This window comes from Cyprinodon tularosa, unplaced genomic scaffold, assembly GCF_016077235.1.
Source record: "Cyprinodon tularosa strain WSP-4 unplaced genomic scaffold, ASM1607723v1 ctg383, whole genome shotgun sequence".
Classification (NCBI taxonomy): domain Eukaryota; kingdom Metazoa; phylum Chordata; class Actinopteri; order Cyprinodontiformes; family Cyprinodontidae; genus Cyprinodon; species Cyprinodon tularosa.
In genome coordinates, this window is record NW_024039100.1 from 462,528 (window position 1) to 485,272 (window position 22,745).

General features: G+C 38.9%; 1 protein-coding gene across 3 annotated transcripts in view; it reads right to left on the reverse strand.

Moving 5' to 3' along the window:
• The window catches only part of LOC119791181 (neural cell adhesion molecule 2-like), a 486,158-nt gene that overhangs the window by 148,669 nt on the left and 314,744 nt on the right, over positions 1–22,745 (reverse strand). For all 3 annotated transcript variants that reach the window (XM_038297130.1, XM_038297129.1, XM_038297128.1), the window contains exon 3: positions 5,612–5,818. In XM_038297130.1, the coding sequence (XP_038153058.1) occupies positions 5,612–5,818 (207 nt within the window). The remainder of the gene's footprint in view (positions 1–5,611; positions 5,819–22,745) is intronic.

A 22,745-nucleotide genomic window follows, 5' to 3' on the forward strand; every position in this document is an offset into this window, starting at 1 on the left:
TCCAAGCCTGACAAGTTTGGAATCAAGTTTTGGATTGCAGCAGATCTGGACACAAAATACATGTGTAATGCCATCCCTTACTTGGGAAAGGATCCCACTCGTCCAAAAGGAGAGAGGTTGTCAGAGAACGTTGTTCTGAAATTGATGGAACCATTTTTGGACAAGGGAAGGACTGTAGCTATGGACAATTTCTTCACCTCTGTCTTTGGCTAACAGGCTCCTTCAGCGAAATACAACTCTGCTTGGCACCATCAACAAAATCCGTCGGGAGCTACCAGCAACTGCAAAGGAAACCTCGGGGCGCCAGTTGCACTCCACGCAGGTCCTCAAATCTGGAAGTGCCTTGCTGATGGTGTATGCGACAAAAAAAAAGAAATCTGTCTTTCTTCTGAGTACCATGCATCACAGAGTGGAAATTGTGGACATTCAAAAACAAAAACCAAACACTGTGGTTGATTACAACCATCTCAAATGTGGTGTTGATATTATGGACCAGAAACTGCGCAACTACTCTGTGCGTGCAGGAACACGGAGGTGGCCTATGGCTGTGTTTTATAACCTGCTTGACATGGCCGCCACAAATGCACATGTTTTGTACACAGCGTGTACAGGATCCAAAGAAAGTCGTCGACTGTTCATGCTGGAGCTTTCAGAGGAACTCAAAAACAGGCTCCTGCAGGAAAAGACACAAGAGGAAGAGCAAAAACAGCTACGTCGTGAGATGAGAGTTTCCCAGCAGAAAAAAGACTCAATGCCAGGTGCGCATACTCTGCAATAACAACAGAAGTACTGAACGTTGTGTCCACTGCGGCAAATTTACCTGTGGCAAATGTAGGAAAGGCTCACCATGGGAATGTGGAAACTGCTAGATGGGACAATTGCATTTTACATTTTTCCACATTATATTTAGTGCTTTATCCATATGTAGACTGTTTTTCTTTATCTGAAAAAAAAAAAAAAAACTTTCTGAGGCTATACCTTCTGTCTGTTGTTTTTCAAAATTGAGCTGTTTGGGGTGGGAATTGGGCTCCAGTCCCCCCAACTGATCTGTACAATGAAAATATTTCCATCAGCTGACAAGAATATTTATACAACAATGACCATCTGCCATATTTACTAGAGGGCAAACAAGCAAACATCATCCGCTCACGATTTCCAGCGGAAAGCCGGTTTTGTGCTGGAAACCCGTTTCCAGCTCAAATTCCAATCTGGCGGCAGGTGGAAATGTAAAGGTTGTGGGTGGGAAGTCTAGCTCCCAGAATAAATAGGCCCAGCAGATCGACTCAGAATTATTGAGATTTCAAGCTTGGCTTGGCTTGGCGTACAAGCTTGGCTGCAACAGACGAGCATGTGTTGTACAAGCCATGCACAGGGACCAAAGAGAGTCCACCAAAGTTAATTCTGCTACTTGCAAATGAACTTCGTAACATTTGTATGCAAGAAAAGGCAATAAAGGAAGAACACATGAGACAGCATTGTGAGATGAAGAGACTAGGGCTGTTCCTTTTGTGACATATATGTTACTCCAATACTAAAGGCATACTGTTTGTCATTCTCTAAGATTAAATTTTGAATGACATAAAAAGGCGAGACAAGACAAAATACAATTATTCTTTCTTTCATATAGTGAGCTTTGCAATATAAATGAGTCTGTTGGTGAATGGACAATAGAAATAGGCTCTGCCTTGCCTTGTTGGAAAATCATGGTTATGACTTGCTCTCAGCTCAGGAACTAGGACCACTATGATATCTGGTTGTTCAATAGGTTTGCCTAAATAAAAATTTAGATATGACATATAAATATATTCCTGCAAAAAGGTATGATGTTGCAGGGGCAGGTACTGAAAAGTGCTTGGAACTTGGTCTTGATGCCAGTTTGTTTCAGCCTTTATCCAGTCTTAATGTAGAAGGGCTGGTCATATCACAGGTTACTTGCATTACAATAGGGACAGTTAGCAAGGCAGAGTGAATACACAAACTTGCAGAGGGGAGGGGGGCTTGCAGGAAAACTGAAAATCTCTGGGACATCTAGTGTTAAAAGCACCTTAACATACATTTAGATATTTTAACAACTCTAAACCTCTAATGTTTCTTAACTCTAAAAAGGAACAAACATGTCTCCATATTTCTTCAACAAAGAAGGATTGGTACATGTTTAGAGATAAATATCTCATGATGCTGACCACACCCTTCTTCCTGTCCTGCATCAACCTAGAAATGATCTTGACTTTAAGCAAACTGCTTCCTTATATCATAACTGTCTGCATCCCCCTTATCATCCTCAGCTCAGTTCTCAGGCAGCAACACATCATCATTGTCACTATCATCATAACTGGATTTTCCTGGACTATTTTATAGTATTTCCTATTTTTGTTATCTGTACTTGTGGTCCTAAACAAAATAAATCATAATTTGGATTAAACCAGACTACACCTAATGTTTACAATGATGTATACTTTCAAAAACTAACTTAAAGGTAAACCTAAACTAAACTATAATGACACCAAAAAGCAATAAACAACCACTTGATGTAAGGAATGTATTTAGCAATGCATAACATTAACCTTATTGGACATGGTTTTAATTTTCTACTTATTTGAAACAAAATGATCATAACTAAAATAACATTACTTATGTACTCTTGCATGTGATCTTTATTTTACCTGCAACTTTTCTAGAATCCTAGGATTTAGAGGATGTTGAACCTGTGTTCAGCAAGTGTGGCTGTGTGTTGGCCAACTTGATTCAGAATAGGTTCATTTGTAGTTAACAACTACTAGATTAACCCAAACTTATCCAAATAAAAGTGGCTTCTTCAGTTCATCTGGTGCATCATAGTTTTAGCTCTTAAATGCATGACATGTGTCTGGACATCAGAGGCAGCACTGAACTTTTGCAGCGCGTCAACCAATCAGAAATGATTCAGGGGCTAGCCACATCATTCAAGCTAATGTTTCTCCTCCTGCAAAGCTGTATGTTTACTTTCAGCCCCTACAAACAGCAGCAGCAAATCTCAGAGTGCCTGGATCTTTTTAAGGCAGCTGGGGATTTAACTCGCCTAGCATCCAGATTCTTCTTTAGGCGGGGCTCTACTGCTCAACAACAGTTTGATTGTAACATGACAAACTGACTGCACAGCAAATAAAGGCAAGACACAAAAGAGACAGGCAAAGGAAAAAGGACAGTGTAGCTCCTCCCAATGCAAGTGAGACATGTCTATCCGCAGTTTGCTTCAGACTTCAAGAGTGCTGTGACATTAACAGACCTAAGTCTGACTTGAACTGGGCAAGAGTTCTAGTGGGATAGCAGTAGACACCTGTCTCCTGCAGTGACCTATACCCGCCAGAGGTTCCAGAGTGCAGGGATGATCGGCTTTACACCACTACATCCACCCAATGAATTGCCATGATGATGTAAAGCTTGGATGCAGCTGTGTTATCTGGGGTAAGTTCAAACGTCACGTCAAGTTTAGAGGAGTGTAGCTCCTGATCTTTCAGAAACCGGATGATTTCAGCAAACCATACATCCGCTTTGTAATTTTACAGGGTATTTATGGTCTGAATGGTTACACCTTGTTATAAAACTACTCGGTTCAGTGTGGAAAATTTGGGGGAAGGACAGTTTTAGAAATTGACTTATTGCCTAGATGGCATCTTTTCAGATTATCATGTTAGAATTCACTGAGTTCCTGAGACTGACTGATGGTTTCTTATTTTTTTGTGGAAGCAGTCTGAACGCTGTTTCCCTGAAAAACAAAATCAATAATTTGGTGGGTCAACTCTGTACTTTTTATTTTCACTTTTGCAATCTGGTTGCATTGATTTCTTTGTGGTTGCCAGCTTGTGTGGAAATGTCTGCAGGTACTGATGGGATGTCAGTACTTTAACCTAGAGGTCAGAATGTTCCGTCTAACATGCTGCAGACTAACAGGTCCACCTCAGAAGCCTTTCGCTCGCTCCAGCTGTGTGCAGGTAGGATGCCAGCCTCCAGCTTTCCAGCGGGTTCTTCATTGGCATTCCACTCATGAAACCTTCAGCGTGGGGCCGTGAATGAGCGGCGCTCTGTTGCCAGGGAAACAACGGGGCTGGTTATGTGGTGAATGAGGCTATGGCTGAGCGGCGGCAGGTGGGATTGGGGCTGTGATGTTTCTGCTAATGCCTCACCGGGAGACAGAGGAAAGACAGTAGCACAGGATTTCCGGCATGTAGACGTGCATATGACCGTGTGTTTTCTGGAGTTTGATCGTTGTACTTTGACATTCCTTCTAATTAAACTTGGTTTGTCTCCTGATTATTCACAAGGGTATTTAGTCAGTCACATCACAGGGTTCACTTTGTTGCAATGTGATTTTTCCATGTAGAAAATCCTCCACTTTATGGTTAATTCATTCTGTGTGGCTGATCAGGCTTTGAACAGGAAGGAGTGTGTCTTCTTTCATCTAGAGTCAGGTCATTTCAAGGATGTAACTGCTCATATGTTATTTATACAGCTCTGTATCATGTAAAATTCAACACTTTATTTGCCTGGAGATGGGCTTATTGAAACCCTTAGAGGTTCTGATAAAGAAACCTTTCATTATTCATGTAGTTTGGGCCTTAATTAAAGTGGCTTCAGAAATTAACTCTACAGAAAGCCAGAGGTGCTAAGCTATAAAATATAAATACTGGTTGATTACAATAAATTAAAACATTATTAGTGAATGTGTTTATTACAGTAACTTAGGTTGACTATATTCATAAAACAACTGAATAATATATACATTACACCATTTAAATAAATATGCTGTAAGCCTATAAGTTATTGCCTGTATTTATTTACAAGGTAACAAGAGAGACTTAAAGAAATTAAAACAGCTAACAAGCCTATATCTAATTGATTGAAGGTTTTTAACTAATCTTGATTGAAGGATCACAAGCTCCGCCCACTGGCCTTGACATACTAGGCTTGCAGATCAAATAATCTCTTTTAAGATAGATATTTAAAATTATATAAGTATAAAACTGTTAAAAGTTTTATTTTTTATCATTTTAAATAAACAGTTTTTTGTTGTTTTTTGCCTTCAGTGTAAGGTATATGATTTAAACATAACTACATTTTTCTACACACGTTCTAGAAATGTTTTTTTATGCCCAAGGAAGAGCAAAAACAAGCCTTTATCGGTTTAGCTTAATGTGTTCAGGGTTACGTCAAATAATGGCAGCTAACTGACTTCTTACTGGTAGAGCAGGGTCAGTGATGGGACAGTCTCTGCAGAGACCCAGACAACCCCTGCCTCACAATGTTAACGGGTCACAAAGGCAGGTGAAACAAAGTGCTGTGACGCTCATTAAGTCTGCCAGGAACCGGATCCCGTAGGCTTTACTAGCTGTTATCATACTATAATGGGGAACACAGCTTCACAGGGGTTCACACAGAGCTTAAGGTACGCATTGACCTCAAGAGTAGGGTTATCTTTAACAGCCTGTGGTGTAGATGGGAATATGAATCATCTTTCTCTCAGCATGATCAAAGTTTAATTTCTAAGCTTTATTCTCTTCATGTGTGATTTTACCAAGGAGGCCATGGAGCATCTGCAGGTTAACCGGTGTCACGGTAACATGGTTAAACTTACGGTAGATCTCCAGCACAACCGACGCCTCCTCTGTGTGACCGCTGGCATCGGTGGCTTGACAGCGGTAGATTCCCGCGTCCTCGATGATGGCGTTGTAGATGACGAGCCGCGATCGGGACCCCTCGGTCTGCAGCGACATGCGTTTGGAACTCACCATGCGATCACCCAGGGGGTTAAACCACTCGATTTCTACCGGCTCACCAATAGCTGAGGGCAGAGAGTGAGAAGAGGAAAGATCAGGACTGTGATTTCACTCACTAAGTAAAAAGATAAGAAAACACAAAGATAAAAATGTTTTGCATTAGTCTTTTGAACTGACTTTACTGTAGATCAGAAAGTTTAATGTAGGTTACATCACAAAGAAAGTCGCCCCTAAAGTGAAAAGATTACAATGGGGTTATAACAATGTTTAAAAATTCTTGGAATACATCTTAAATGGTACAAAAACACATACTTCCACTTAAAACGATTAAGTCGAGTGGCCAGTGGCTGGAAGTTGAAGGGGATTTTATTGCCATTCGGCAGGCTTTTGACTGGGAAGGGCCATTTTGAATGTATTTAAACACCAGTGCTTTACTGTGCATCATGCAGTTCCCTCAATTTTTGTGTAGTTACTCTGGGTGAGCGGCCTCCTCCTCCCCTTTTCCTGGCTATAGCCTGCAACCCATCTGTGGATACCCCTCCCATTATAGATAAGCATCCCTAAAGTCAAGTCAGTGATTTTAAATAGTTTTTCTGAAATGGCTCTTCCAGGAACTTGTTTGCAGAAAAGCAACTCCTCACTCATATTATTGCCTTCTGTGAATCTTTTGTCATTTATCAGTGAGCAGTCTCTTTTACAGTCAGTGGGTTCATCCATCTGCAGGGCCAAGCTGCTGTCTCGCACCTTGTCATTAAGTTACTCCACTATGTTATTTGAAATGGCATTAAAGTGCCTGCCGATACTAGTATTGGACATAGAAATAGCCATAGTTTGCTGGCTGCTCGTTCATTAGTCATAGTTGAAACCATGCCCATAGAAAGGGCAGGTATTAATTCTTCTAGGATTTTCTATGAGCTCAGTTGAGCATTTGACAGTGCAGATGTAGCTTAATTAAAAGCAAGGAACGGCAGTTTCCAAGTTTTTGTTGAAAAAAAAAAAAAAGATCAACTGCTTTATGTTCCATCTGATCTTGCAAGGCTTTAAAAGAGCTAGCTGTTTAAGATACAGTGACCAGACGTCCCGTGGTTCTCCAAGGATCAACAAGGGTTCATCTAAAGATGTTTTTAGAACTGATTGGTCATCTTTGGTTTATATCATCAGATAGTTATTTTAATTAGAGTTATAAGTTATTTGGCTGTTTTTTTACACTGGATTGTTGCTGTTTAAATCTTAATAAATATAAAAAAAGAATGGATGAAACCATCACTGTCCCTGTTTCTTATTTTAATTTTTATAATATGTATTTATTTTCTTCTACGAGCTGGAAATGTCCCCAGATTAGATTACAGTAAGCTGATCACCTTACTTTAAGACTGAAAACATACTGCAGCCTTTCCTCATTACCCATCTTTGTGAATATTAATGTAATGACCAGATATGCTTCGGAAGCTGTTTTAGAAAATTATTTTACGATTATTTATCTATTTAATAGTTTTGTGGGAGCCGCCTTCCCTGCCCTTCCCAGCCATTTTTAAAAACCTCTGCTGTACAGTAGACAGATTAAAAGTCGGCTATATGCATTCCAAATAGACCCTTTCAATCAAACAGTGGAGTCAGGTTATTTTCAATTTAATGTCAATTTTTTAAATCAATTGAAACACAGCAGATAGCATTAAATCATTGACTTGAAGCATTCACTCTTCTCATTCAGTCGCTTGCATTGGATCACTGAGTATGCAGCAATTGCTCATGTTGCACATGGATGAAGGGTTGGATTTAGGAACTTTGAGGCAAAACAGGCAGGGGGCCCTATGAATTGAGAAGACAACACATAAAACACACCCATTACATTAATAGTTCTATGTTTTGTTCCTCTCTTCTTGTCCCTTTTCTTGTTGCTTTCCTCTCTATGTTTTGTACTCAGCTGACTTTCATGTGGTCTCAAAAAGAAATGAAATTTTTTTCCAATCACTAAGATCACTTAGCCGATTTCTCCTTCCTATATTCCCAAAAAGGCGATGGCAAATGTAATAATAAGAGACACACTTAACATTATAAGCCTACTGATGTCATTGTAATGAGAGGAATTTTATCAAAAACATAATTAATGTGCACAAATAAGGAATTATTGTATTAACTATACATGTAAACAGAGTTTTATGGGGCCCCCAGTAACTTGGGTCCCTAGGCAACTTCCTAGTATGACCTAATGGTAAATCCCCCTCTTCATGGATGTAGACGGTGGAAATAGAGGAAGCTTTCTTGAATTCTTCTGAAAGACACATATATGTTTTTTCTTTTTCTTACAGAGTAGTGCTCTGCAAGAAACCATGATGGCAGATGTGGCTGATGATCTAAGCTTAAAGAAGAGGGAGAGGGACTAGCAATCTCAGCCTTTGATGTGGTGTTGGTGGCCCATTAGAGATCCTTAGACATGGACACTAGGGAACAAAAGACCCCTTTACCCACCACAGCTCTAGCAGAACCTTGCTTTGGGTATTTTCTCCTGAAATCTTCTCTGTCTTATCTACCATCAGAGAGAAAAGGCTGTGGCTGCACCACTGGGACAAATAACCAGCTTTTCTCCTGTCATGGGTCTCATCCTCCAATAGTGGAGACGGAACACTTGATCAACAGTTCAAGATGTGCAAGAGTTTAAGATCAAAGGGACGACAGTGTGAAAAGGGAGAGGACAGCATATATCCCTGTTTGGGGTTACCTTTTTTTAGTATGATGATGATGTTGCCAACCTGTTTTGCTTGTGGTCTACCAATGAAGAAACAGAGAAGCCAATGTGAGTATCACTCATTAGGGGATGATTGAATAGAATGTTTTGTTAAGGGCAGCTAACATGGCGCCATCAGTCAAGTAAATGGTAAATGGTAAATGGCATGTACTTATATAGCGCCTTTATTCAGGTTAGGAGACCTGACCAAAGCGCTTTACACTACATTCATTCACCCATTCACACACACACTCACACACTGAGTGGCTAGACCCAAACCCAAATTGGAAGGGATCAATTGTGAGGGAGAAGGCAGTCCAAACTTACTATGCCAATGTGTGGGAAGACTGGAAGCTGAAGTCTGACTAAATGTATGCATAACACATTACTTGGGAATACATCTTTATATTTTCCTAGATTGATAGGAAGTGGCAATCACTTCTTGAAGGTGATTATGGGGTCTTTCTGCCCTGCCCTTGTGTGAACACAAATCTGCAGTTTTCACCTCCCAAGCAAACTGCAACAACAACAAAAAAGCGGCTTTCACAGTGGTGGACACTTTTACTGACGATCAATTATTTAAGTGTATTTGATTGGCAAGACCTGGCTGCTCCTTTTCCTTTTAAATATGGATGCAGCAAAGATTTAGTTGACAGTGACAGCTTCTTGATACATCAAATCACTGAACAGGAAGAGGGGGTGCTTTCTTTTTAGCCCCGGTGGAAGTCTATTTAGATCAGAAGGTAGCTTGAACTCGGACGTCCTTGAGTGGCCTCTGAAGAGAGGACCCGTAGACCTACTTAAGGGGATGACAGAGCCACCTGCAAGCAGCAGGAGCTTCTCATCTGGAAAGACAGAGCGACTTTGTAAAGCAATTATTTGGCTTATCCATCAACGCTGGATAAGACACAGTGAGAATTGTTAGAGTTAAACAGGAGAAACAGGCAGATTTCTGCAAAAACAACTAGGATAATCTGTTTACCTATTGGTGAAAGAAGCTTACTGATTTAATACAAGATGCCCTTGAGAGAACATGAGACTTGACTTATAATGTCTATAATGATGAATATAGAGTGGTGGTACATTCTAATAGGAAGAGGAAGGTAGAAGGAGTTAAGATTCTTAATGCACCTCATGCACAAAGCAAAAGTACAGTTTTCCGGGTCACACATGCTAACTCTCATCTCGGCGAATGCCATCACATTCTTCTCAGCCTCTCTGCCACTTCTATAGCTTCACCCAGCAGACTCTATTGCCTTATGTGGGCACTTGAAAGGAACAGATAAGCACCCAGTATCACTACAGCTGCCTTTTTCCACCTGCTAGCGCCACAATGTTATCGCCTCTCTGCATTATACAGCCCTCTGACAGCACATACAGTTATGAGTTTGAGCTGATGCAACTGGGACAGTGACAGCCCCATATGAATCAAAGATGATCGGAGAAGACAGGAGTGTGCAGTGTGCCGGTCTGTTCTGCACACTAAGCCTGGCGTCCCTCTGTGTGTCTTAACATCCGCGTGAATAGCACATCTTAAAATCTGCATAAGCTCTGGCACGATGACAAGATGTTGGCAGGAAAAGTAACCGCTGACGGAGGGGTAAAATGGCAAGACAATGATGAGGCGGGCAAAATGTCAACACTGAGGTATTTAGATTTATAATCATTGGCAAACGGGAAAAAGAAATAAAAAAAAGTCCTTTTGAGATTGGAATGTGCTTCAAAATCTAAAGAAAATTATTTGAAAAGACATCTTGGCCTAAGAAATGAAAGGACCTCACTGCTTGCTGCAAAGAAAGGATTTGTGTGTAAATGTCTTTTATAGCCAACATGCAATGAAAATGGATGCAGGTGATCAACAAGGAACACACTTAGCTTTCAGGGAGTAAAGGAATGAAGAAAGTTAGAAATATATGTTAAGTCAAGAATAAGATACAGTCTTGCTTTGAATATTTGATTGAAGTGAAAACAGAATATGTGAAAAGTTATCTAAATATTATATCTGTAAGAATCAGAATTATCCAGCTGACAACAATGCGACCCACAGAAATCACATCTATGTTGTTAAAGTTACATATTTAGTCAATGTGGTTTGATATTTTTCCTTTTTATCTACTAAATAAACACTTCAGATGTTTATGTTTATAAATATCAATGCTTTTTAAAAGTAATTTGAATGACTATAAAAGAATGTAAATCCAAGCATAAAAAGGTACTGAATATTCAGAACCAGAATCAGCTTTGTTAGTCAAGTATGTTGGCACAAGGAATCTGACTTTTATTCATATAACATAATTTTCTGTATTCTTGGTCACATTTTTGTCTTTTTTAAAGGTATACTATGCAACCGGTGTTGATTTTCCAGCGAGGCTCCCCCCAGAGGGCGAAAGTAAAAGTGCACTGTCGTAAATATGCTCAGCTGTTCTCCTGGTTTCTCCGTAGCCAGGCGCAGTTGTTTTGAGCTTAGCAGACAGGCGAACGCAACGAATCACCATGTCTACTGCGGTAGAGAGCCCTTTTCCTCTTTCTTGCCTGCTCCGACATGGGCTTTCACTGTTTTCTCGCTGGTTTCGCCATGATAACTGCACAAATATCGCCACTGCGCTAGCAATGAGCATGCCTTTCACAGGGGGCGTGTAGCAGTTCTCGCCGTAAAGCAAGACCGACTCTCGCGATACACGAGGCTTCTGAGCCTGTGGGTGCGGGCCGAGGGCTCCTGCAATTGCAGGTGCGGTATTTCCCCTACAGACCACCAGGGCGGCAGAGAAAACCTTTGTTCGACCTGAAATGACTCATTTAATCATCCAAAACGTTATGAAACACATTAATTAAGTGAAAAATGTTGCATAGTGTGCCTTTAAAATTGTTATTTTATTGTTTTAATTTATGAAATTACAAAAGTTGTTTTCAAATGAAATGTTTATTAACAAAAAGCTACATAAACCAACCTGGCACACTGGAAAAAAGAAATTGCCCTTGTGTTAATTTGCGAATTAGATGCCATTAAACTACATTTCTTAGCAAACTCACTTTATCAAATCAAACCTGATAATTAACCAACCTGCAAATATAAGAGATAATACAAATAAAAAAAATCCCTTCTGATGGTTGGAAGGGTTAATCCAGGTAACAAAATGACCCACAAATAACAAGGACATCTTGATGACTCCAAATACTTTGAGGAATATACAAGATAAATATAATATGATAGATTAGTTTTACATTAGGTCCAAAACTAACACAATGTTTTAGAAATCGATTATCTCACTAAAGGAAGCTGTGCGTTTTTAAGACCATTCCTCTACCAGTAAATCTTGCCAAAGAACATCCACAAACACTAGTGCCCAATCACACTTTGAATTTGCAATAGAATCAGGACGTTAAACCAAAACAGATACCAGACTACATCCAATATTTTATAAATGTGGTTAGAGATACATCATTAGAAAATAAAGGCCTGTTTTAAGTTTGGGGGGTCTATTGATTTTTCTATTTTAGCTGGAAAACAAATGTTTATTAACATTTTAAAGTTAGCAGTTAGCATAAAATAATTGTGTTAAGGTAACAAAATATGCCTACAGTAAGTAGATGCAAAAGATGCATTGATTATTTTTGTTGTGTGCCTAAGATCAAGATTAGAAAGTTATTTATTTAGAGTTGCCTTTGATTGTGCTATCTATAAACATTATTAGCTCAGTTTGCAGTCCAACTTGTCTTTTAAGTTCTTATCATAATTTTATAGTTTTTCTTATTTTAGAATCATCTTATTTTAATTATTCATTTTTATTGTCCTTTATTATTTATGATAATTAATAATGTAATAACCTTTATCCTGGTGCAATGTAGTTTTCTCCATTTTCCTATTTTTTTCACATGTACAATACATTGAATTCTCTCTACTGAAATTTTCTGCAATGTATAAATTAACTTGCCTTGTCTATGTCTGTTTTAAACATCTGAATCCTGTTCTGTTAACTATCATTTTAAAAAGAAAGTGAGAATAAAACAAAAACAGAAAAAAAAAAAAAAAAAAAACAATACCACAATGGCGCTAACCCTTCCTAACCTTTTCCATTCCTAAAAATTTAAGGCTAAATTTCCCTGGTAATTAAAAAACCCTTAAGCAATCCCCCCCACCAAAAGAAATACTGTATATACTTCCAGATTCTACCACAAAATTATATAGGTAAGAGATCTTTTATTTTGCTAGCCGTTCACTACATTAGATCATCTAATCCCTACAAAAACAGTTACAAAATGTATCTAAATATTTAAAAGACTCTTTACTTATGACAATTCTACAAGGAAACATGTTTAAATGATAAAAAACAAGATAAAAACCTGTTTTCTAACCAGCTTTGTAACGGCAAATTCAGCATGTCTCCATATATCAGGTTAATTGTTATTACTTTTTAAGTCCAGAAATACTCCTGCCCCCAGCAGCTAAAGATATTTTTTTTCTTTTGAACTAATACATAAAAAAAAAAAAAAAAAGTAAAAAAAAAGCAATCCACTGAGCTTAGTTTTCCAAGTTTGAAGAGGTTTCGCTTTCCATCCAGGAAGCGAAACCTCTTCAAACTTGGAGCCTAAATCAATCCATCCATCTTCCATCGCGATTTATCCCAACTGGGGTTGCAAGGGGTGCTGGTGACTATTCCAGCTGTCTACGGGAGAGTAGACAGTTGTCCAGGGTACACCAGGTCACCATTCTACCGCAGGGTAACAGGACTGTGGGGAAGCTGGAGTATCTGAAGAGAACCCATGCATCCACAGGGAGAACATGCAAACTCCATGTAGAATGACCTGAAAGGCAGCAGTGCTACCCACTGTACCACTGAGCAGCCCTGAAACTAAGTCCAGTGGACTGTTTTTTTTTAGCTTTTTATGGAGTGACTATGACCTGAATGACAGAGAATCTTCACCAGCAAACTAATACATTTGTTTCTTCTAGGACATGAGAGTGACACAACGATGGAGTGTATCATCGTTTTCTAAACATCTATTTACTTTGACTTACATTTCTGATTCTGCCAGTGATTTCTAAAATCCTTAACACTTAAAAAGGTATAGTTTTCTACTACAGTTTTCTTATCACTGCTCAGCATCTTTTCTCTCAACTTGGATGATGAGCTTCAAGTCATCGATTGTCGAAGGCCTCCTTCCATAACCCCAAGTCTGTAAAGCGTTAATGGGACTGTGATTTGATCACTCTACAGTTTTTTACTGTATACTGCTTCCCCACAGAATAATAATTTCTAAAATTAGAGAATTATTTGCAAGATGTACATTTGATTTAATCTAAAAACCATAAGTAGCCCTGGTAAAATATCAGCTCAATCTATATACTTTATCTCATTGATAGAAGCTATTCACTTACCAACTTCAACTTTTTTCAGCCTTTGTTGGAACAGAAAATACAACTTAAAGATAAAACAAAACATTTTTTATGAATAACTATTCATAAAAAATGTTTACGAATAATTATTCTAAAAATAATTTTATTTAATTGCTTAACTTATAAGATATACAACACATTTTTGACACATTATTAACATTTTTTGTCACTATTTCTTAATGCTGAATAAAATATTTTATATAAAATAATGTCAAAATAAATAAATATTACTTTTTTTTTTTTTTTTTTTTTCTTTTACATCCAACTGTGTTACAGGTCTGAAAAAACACAGCTCCCCTCCTACAGAAGGGAGCTGTGTTGGTGGGAGTATTTATTTCAGGTACCAGCAAGATGACGAAAAACCATCCAGGGGGCTGAGTTTGCATAACAGATCTTATGAGCAGTTCAGCTATAAAGAGGGGTTCCTGTATGTGGGAAGTTTTTATTTCATCTGTCTCAGTTGTAGCTGACACTAAGTGAAAGGAGATGGTGTTCACGTTAAACGTTCTGCTTAATTGTAGTTTATGTACAGTTTTGGTTGTGTTCTCGGTTAAATTAACACAGAAGTCGTTCTCTGGACGTTAGTCTAACCAAGAGTAAGAGGAGAAAAGAAGGAGTGGGGATAAAAATCATGCATTTCGTTCTCAGTTTTGAAAAGAAAACATTAAAGGAACATGGGAATGATATAAATCAGGGGTCTTCAACGTTTTCCAGTGCAAGAACCCCCGAGCTGATGACAAGATAGAGCTTGGACCCCCTAATCATATATATTGTATGAAATTGTATTATATCAAACTGGTTCTTCAGTCACTATTAAATATGGAATAACGTAACGAAAGTAATTTCGTCCTGGGATTATTAAAGTATTTCTGATTCTGATTCCTGGTTGATGGGACAGGTGTTGTGAATGAAACGGTGCCCAGCTTGAAAGAGCTCCTGTGTGTCGCTGAATGTGTGCATTGATGACTGAAAGACATCTTCTGCCTCCATTTATCTGTTTACTACAGTGTGTTTGAATTCATGTTAATGTGGATTTAAAGACATTTCAATTAGTGGAAAAAAATTGCAGGGAGAAATATGAAAAAAGAAAGTGTGCTCAACCAAAACTTTCTTAACCCCCCTGAGGTACCTCCGCGGACCCCCTAGGGGTTGCGGACCCCTGTTGAAGACCTCCGATATAAAGAATAATAGGCATAACGCAATTGTAGACACCAAACCATCATATTGTCATTGGGAGCAGAGGACAAATGGCCTGACAAGATCTTTATTAATGGCCTAGCTACCTTTTTTTAAAAGGTGCTGCTGGAGGACTGCTTCCGTTAAATAGACAGAACTGTTGCGAGTATTTTGAAAGCCGTTAAAAAAAATAATAATAATAATAATAATAATAATTAAACCCTTATAAATATTTTTTCCATAGTTTTTTTAGGAGGATTTTTGAAGTATCTCATTTAAAGAGTTTGAGTGCAGTGAAAAAATAAGATCTCTATCCAGGTAGGAAAGCAGCAATGGAAAGCTACTTGGACAGTTATATGCGTGGTGGATATGCACATGAATGAAACTCAAAATATATGAAGCGAAGACATTCCCATGTATCATACAGTACAAGAGAAGACATAACATGTATTTATAAAACTCAATGAGGTGGGTTGTGCCTTTACATTATGTCATTGAAAAGATTGTGGGAAACTGTATAGCCCCTATGGAGTTAGGCATCTTGCTTCCTATTCCTAGCTCCTTTCTCTCTATTTGGATGTCATTGATCATGGTGACTGGTGATGCACTTCCACTTTGCCTTAAAAGTATTGTAGAGGAATTTTTAAAAGACCTGCTCTCTTAAAAAAATGCATGCACAACCATTTCTCCTCGTGCATGCCCTGTTGAAAATGTGCTGTTCTTATAGCTCATACAAGCTTACTATAAAGCGGAGACTATATAGTGGACTCAGCAAACTCAGTTAACTGAAAGTTTAGACAGATGATCGCTGCTTTTTGCTCCGTTGGTCACATAACTCCTCCTCCATCACTGCGTGGTGCCTGCGCCATGTTTGTTATTAGTCACCTCTGTAGGGTAGCGACAGCCTATGGCAACAGCAGGCAGCAGTGACAGCAAATCCCATAATGCTTTGTGAGGAGAGCTCTCTGTGCAAAGCATTCTGGGATATATCTGCCTCTTCTGAGGCCAATCTTTTCTTCTCATACACTTCCTAGACACTTTTTCTCTTACGACCCTCGGCTATTTTCAAAGAACCGTGGTGAGAAAGGCGACCTTCAATGACTGTCTGAAACCATAGCTCACCACACATATGCGGCTGAAAGTTGAAAGGCTGAAAGAAAAAGATAGCTGACTGGGGACGAGCATGTAGAACGGACTTGCGTAAACATATCACCGGAATTTTTGACTATTAGAAGGACCACTGATTTACATGACCAACCCGGAAATAAAAGATTGTCCTCCATACCTTTACAGTGTTCTTGCTGATTAGCACTACTATTCGGAATGAGCCTCAGAATCTCAATTCTCTCTTGATGTTCTGTCCCTAACACTAACTAACATAATGAAATTATCACAACTTGCCTGATTGCAACAGGTTCCTTAAAACATTCGTCCATTTCTGATTTATATTCAAACTAGCTTGCTACTTCTACTTCCTGTTTAATACAGCCAACCATAACGTCAATGTAAAAAATATCACTTTGCATTGCCTAGTTAATTTGAACCATTGGGTTTGAATTACTGGCTCAAGCTCATAGTCTTTCTGCATTGAGTTTGCATGTTCTCCCCGTGCCTCTGTGGGTTCTCTCCAAGTATGCATGCAGAGGCAAAATCAATGTGATTGTTGTGTGTGTATGGTTGTGTGTCTCTGTGTTCGGCATACCCTGCCTTTGGTTTCTATAGTGCTTGACATTGACACCGCCCCACTGTGACGGTAGAGAAGATGGATGTATAACGTTTATTTTCCATCTTTAAAAGTTTTCTCAAAATTCATATGAAAATTGGTTGGAAACATGGCTAATGAAATGTTAAATAGCTCAGACATGTCAGACTATGCTTCTGTTTGCTCCTGGACCTTTGATCATCTGGGATTGACTTGTATCTTCAGGTTAATTGTGGGTTAGAGATTAATTATCGCTCATCGCCAGACAGGAGAATCGAGTTGACTTCGGCTGAAGAGTGTCAGAGTACAGCAGCCATCCAAAGTGCCGCCTGTCTTCTCTTTTGTACCTCTAAAATAAAGCCTTTAAAAAAGGAAAACCTCTATCTGACAGCTTGGGCTATAACCAACCACCAAAGACAAAACGTTGAATAATGAAATCTCTTACCACTACTGGTGAGACGCTTCAAGTATACATTTTAGGTTTAGGAAATAGCCAGTAATGTAGATATGTCCTTTTATAATTAAATCAGTCTACCAATTGTTAAGAGGTTTCTCCAGACACAAAATCAACCTTTTTTTAGACTTTAATCTTCTAGAAAACCTGCTAAGTAGCAGCAGAGAAGAGAGCATACAGTATGAGAAGACCCAGGAGATAGAGATTTTCTTCTCTTGGCAAAAAAAAAAAAAATCAATTTATAATTTCATAATGAACTGTAAAATTAACCAAGGGTGCTAAGTGTGAATAGGTAGCAACAGTCGCATGGCGGTTGTAATGTTCCTTTATCACGGAATTAGCACCTAAAGGAAGAAACTAGGAGTTAAACTATGAAATACAGACATGATCTTAACGTCTGCAGAACAACTATTTGGTGTTGAAGAAAGTCTATTTAAGGCATTAAAGACTTACGGTAAAATCTACACATATATAACTTTACCACTTCTGCCACTTCATATCATTAATTAACAAAGTCAGTTGTCTAAATGCTGATGCACATAAATGTTTTATAGTATGCAGCTAGTAGATTCTGAGTCAGCTAAACCCTGCTGAACATGCAGTACAGCTCTTCCTCAGTGGTGTTGGTCTACAGAGTGCTTTTTTAATATTATAGAAAATACAAATAATAAATATCTCTTCAGGTTCAAGCTGACATAGGAACAAATGGACCCTCTGTGTGGACTACTTAGAGTCAACAACTTTCTAAGGTCAATCTAAACGCCCTACTTATTGTTCTGCAGCCCTCTAGGTGTTCTTTCAGCCTCTCAGTGGGATCTGCTTCTCCTCCACTCATGGTCTTCTGCACTTTGGGCTCTTTCTCCTGCAAAGGCCTCAATTTAACCTGTCATTCCAGAGCCCTGCCATGTGACAGAAAATAAAGCTACTCTATCCTGCAATGACAAGCACAAAAACCAGGCCATGCTGATGCAAAGCTTATTCTTTCTCCTAAAAGCACATTGGCACTGCAGGTCCTGATGTTTGTTTCAGTTTTTTTTTAAATCACATTTATTTTTGTTTTCAAAATGTTGTCCATGTGCTCCAGGGGGAAGTATTTGTGCCTCTTAATTGACTCGCATGAGCAAGCAAACAACAATGACGTCCGGCAGGTCCAGAAATCATGAAATAGATAGAAGTTAAGGTTTTTAAGGAGTACAACAGAATCCTGAGGCTAAAATGCACAAATAAAAAGAGTACAAATGTATTCAGGCATTTTGTGGAGTTTTGGCTGCTATTCTGGTCTTTTTGAATGAGGAGAGGCAGCCAGGAATAGTAAGTAAGGGACATCAACAACTTCACAGTGAGGGCAACTTTTAGCCTCAACTGTATATCTTTGGGGAAGATATTCAGAATATTTAAGCCTCCTTTAAAACCTGTAGTTAAGATCAGTTTATAAGGAGAGATTATGATTGAGATGTGAGAAAAAGATTACATTGGACAAAAATTTATTTACTGATGTTAGAAAATTTTGAGTGGTTTGTAAGTTCAACTTCAACTACAACAGAGCACACGAGAAAAAACGTCTGAATCATATTTTGGGATGATTTTTCAATTTGTTATTAGTAAATTATAGTGAAAGACAAGTATTTGGTCAATAAAAAAGTTAAACTCAATACAATGTTGCATAAACTTTAAAAGCAATGACATAGAGCAAATGTTTCTTAAGCCTTCACCAGGTTTGCTCACACTCTAGATGGTATTTTTGCTCATTCCTCCATCAGAGCTCCTACAGAGGAGCTTTGGGGTTGCAACTCGTTAACATTGATTTTCAATTCCTGCTTAGATATTTCTCTGGGGTTAAGGTCTGGAGATTGGCTAGGCCACTCCAGGACCTTGAAATTGTTTTAACAGAGCCACGTCATTACACTGCAAAAAATATGAAATGTAAATAATTTAATTTCTCTTCAAATGAATAAATTCTCAGGTAATTAAGAGATTTGAGGAATGGAATAAGACAATTTACATTTAAAAAAAGAAAAACACAACTACCGTCTCTTATTTTAGGTTCTAAATATCCAATCATCTTATTTTAAGGGTACAAATACTTATTTCATTAGCAGATCATTATATTTAACAACTAAAATTAAGATTTAATACATTAGTTTTAAGAAATGTTTACTCATTTTTAGATCGTTTTAGCAGTGTGTTGTCAGAGTGGTGTGTTTAAGATCATTGTCCAGCCACCTTCCATTTTCAGTACTCTCACTAAGGGTTAAAGGTTTGGGCTGAAAATCTCATCATACATGACCCCATTTATATTTTGTTTATATATCAGATGTTGTGTCTCCTTTGCAGAAAAACAGCCCCAAAGCATGACGTTTCCACCACCATGCTTTACAGTAGGTATGGTGAACACCATGGTACTTTCTGTTCCCAAAAGTTTAACTTGGTTACATCTGAGCAAATAATATCCTCCCAATCCATTAAATGATCATTCATATTGACAGGACAGCAGGGGGACTTACCTGGCACTGCTGTATTTGTATCTACGTCTGAAGAAATTTATTGTCAGAAGCAAATAGATCCATAAGCCTTGGATACAGAAATGTTTCAACCCCTTGAAATGCAGTAATATGTATGTTTGGGGGCAACAGCGGGGCCTGATGTAGGAGTTTGCCCTGAAATCTAAGGATTGACAGTTCAAGCCCCAGCTCCAGCTTTCAGTGTCATGTCTTTGGGCAAGATACTTCACCTGCATTGCCCACTGATGATGGTCAAAGGGCCCTGTGGCGCCACTGTACGGCAGCCTAGTTTCTGTCAGTGAGGCCCAGGGCAGTGCGCCCTAGGGCAGCTGTGGCTACGATGTTGAAACTACACTGTTGATGTAGTTTCAACAGTGTGAGTGTGTGCGATGATGTGGATGATTAAATGTTGTGCAAAGTGCTTTGGTCAAGTCTCGTGAATTGAAAAATGCTATATAAGCACTGACCATTTATATAAACCAGAGGCAGGCTGAAGTAAAAAAAAAAAAAAAAAAAAAACATGGCTCCTTTAGCTAAAATATCCACAATTTCTTTTTTGAAAAATGAATGAAAGGACAAGGTTGGTGCCTTTGTGGATGGGAAAGATGTTTGCATGGTCCTGCTGCCTGGATTTGTTAACAGTTTGATCTATAAGTTAACTCCGCTAGTTGAGAAGCAAATCAATTATGGGGTATGTCACAGCTTCTACTGTGATTAGCTAAAAGCTCAACATGTACCAACTGGTGATTTATGCAGTCAGCTGGAAGAATTGTACAGAATGTCCCTCCCTTTTGCAAAACTTTTCACAGGAGCCTTTTCAGATGGATACCGTAGAATTCAAGTTGAACTGGTTTGTGCCAGGTTGTTCGTGTGTTAATCTTGGTAGCCTTTGTTCCTTAGGTCCCAGGTCTCTGCAGGTCATTCATCAGGTGCCTCCGTGTAGTTCTGGGAGTTTTCCTCACTGTTCTCATGATCATTTGTGGGGCCTAGATCAAGGCCCAGCATGTGTTCTATTCTTCACATTGCTCCCATGGTTGATTTATTCACAGCAACCTGCTTGCCTATAGTAGATTCACTCTCCCAAGCCAACAATTTTCCTCCTGGTGTCCTTCTACACCACTTTGATCGTGGGTTGGAGTATGACTTTTTTAGACTATGGACAGGTGTCTTTTAAACAGATAACGAGATCAGACAGGTACAATTACAACAGGTAATGAGAGGAGAAGAGAAAATCTTCTTGAAACAGAAGTTAAGAGTTCTGTGAAAGCCAGACATCTCGTGTTTAAGTGCCCTGCTCATTTTTCACCAAGGTTTTCAAATAAATTCTTTCAAAAATAAGATTACAGTTAGTGAAATTACAACTCTCTTATCATAATAGGTAGGAGAACGTGAACAATTAGCCCCACTGTTTATTTCAGAAAATTTTCATTTAGCTCATCAACTTTACAATATTTCGACTTTAAAAGCTCAGCTGTATTGGAAGTGAGGGGTACAATTTAAACACTATTCATTAAAGCCTTTTGTTAAAAGGTTCAATTGGGTATAATCTAGATTTATACTCATATAACAACAATTAATGACCCAGTTTTCTCATAATAGAGTCTATATTTTAATGAGATCCTCAACATAAGAATAAAGGTTCAAAGAACTCAATAAGATGATGTTAAAAGTTCAGTTAAACTATAGATTTAATCTATGTTATTGTCCTTGGATGATTTTTAACAGATCAAAATCAGAAAAAGCTATGTCTGTCCAAATTCCAAACCCAAAGCCACCAGGAATAAAGCTGCTTTCACTGTACAAACCTCTTATCAATATAGGACTGGCACACAAAACTTGACTGCAGCTCAAGGCCAGAATAGGCCCTTCAACAGCTTGGCTTTTTCTTTGTTTGCAGCTTCATTTCAGACCCCTGTAGCTTTTGTCTGATTTCCCCCACATTTATAGCTCCCTCCACATTGCAGAACTTCCTACAAGTGTGGTAAAAGTCAAGCTTAGTGCCCAGGTTGAAAAAAGGTGCACGAAAACTTCCACAGCCACACTTTGACAGTGGAGTGTGAACTACTGTACTTACCTCTGTTTTTAAACCGATTGCTTTAAAAACTTTTCCATTTACCTCTGCTAGCTTTTCACATTAAAAGCCTTTTCTGTTCAATTGTCAAGAGTTTAATTTATTTCTTCGATTTCTACCCCTCCTCAGTACACTTTAACAGCCCTGTATGATCCTCCCAGCTTGACCCTCTTGATTGCTAGCCCCCCTGTTGAGTGGGTTGGCAGGAGAGAGACGGCAACCAGTAGGAGGCGGGTGAGGCCTGCCAGGAAGTGTAGCTACCCCACCGAGTCTTTGTTGGCCCCAGCATCAGCTTATTTGCTGCTGTGCAGATATGCCATCCAAAAACGGACAAAGAGAAAGTATAGTGACATGGCAGGGAAGTGCAAATCCAGGAAGGTATAGTGTTACATGACCCACACGTTTTTTTGACAGCAAACACAACCACAATCCTTGCAGCACCTTGTAATAGCATTAACGGCCAGTTCATTTTTCCAAATGTAACAAGAACTAAACATTGGCTTGAGTTTTGGAAAACAGAACAGATGGTGTAAAAAGAGGTGCAAAATGTGTTAAACAATGAGCTAATACTGTCCACTTCACTATGATGAATTAATTTAGGTTCCGCTGTTGAAAAAATCTTTAAAAAAGGAAGGGTTTTGGGTATTTATGTAGAACACACAATAATCAAGGGCTGCTCAGTGGCGCAGTGGTTAGCACTGCTGCCTTGCAGCAAGAAGGTTCTGGGTTCAATTCCTGGCCCAGGGTCTTTCTGCATGGAGTTTGCATGTTCTCCCTGGGCATGCGTGGGTTCTCTCCGGGTACTCCGGCTTCCTCCCACGGTCCAAAAAACATGACTGTTAGGTTAATTGGCTTCTCTAAATTGTCCTTAGGTATGAGTGTGTGTGTGAATGGTTGTTTGTCCTGTGTGTCTCTGTGTTGCCCTGCGATGGACTGGCAACCTGTCCAGGGTGTACCCCGCCTCTCGC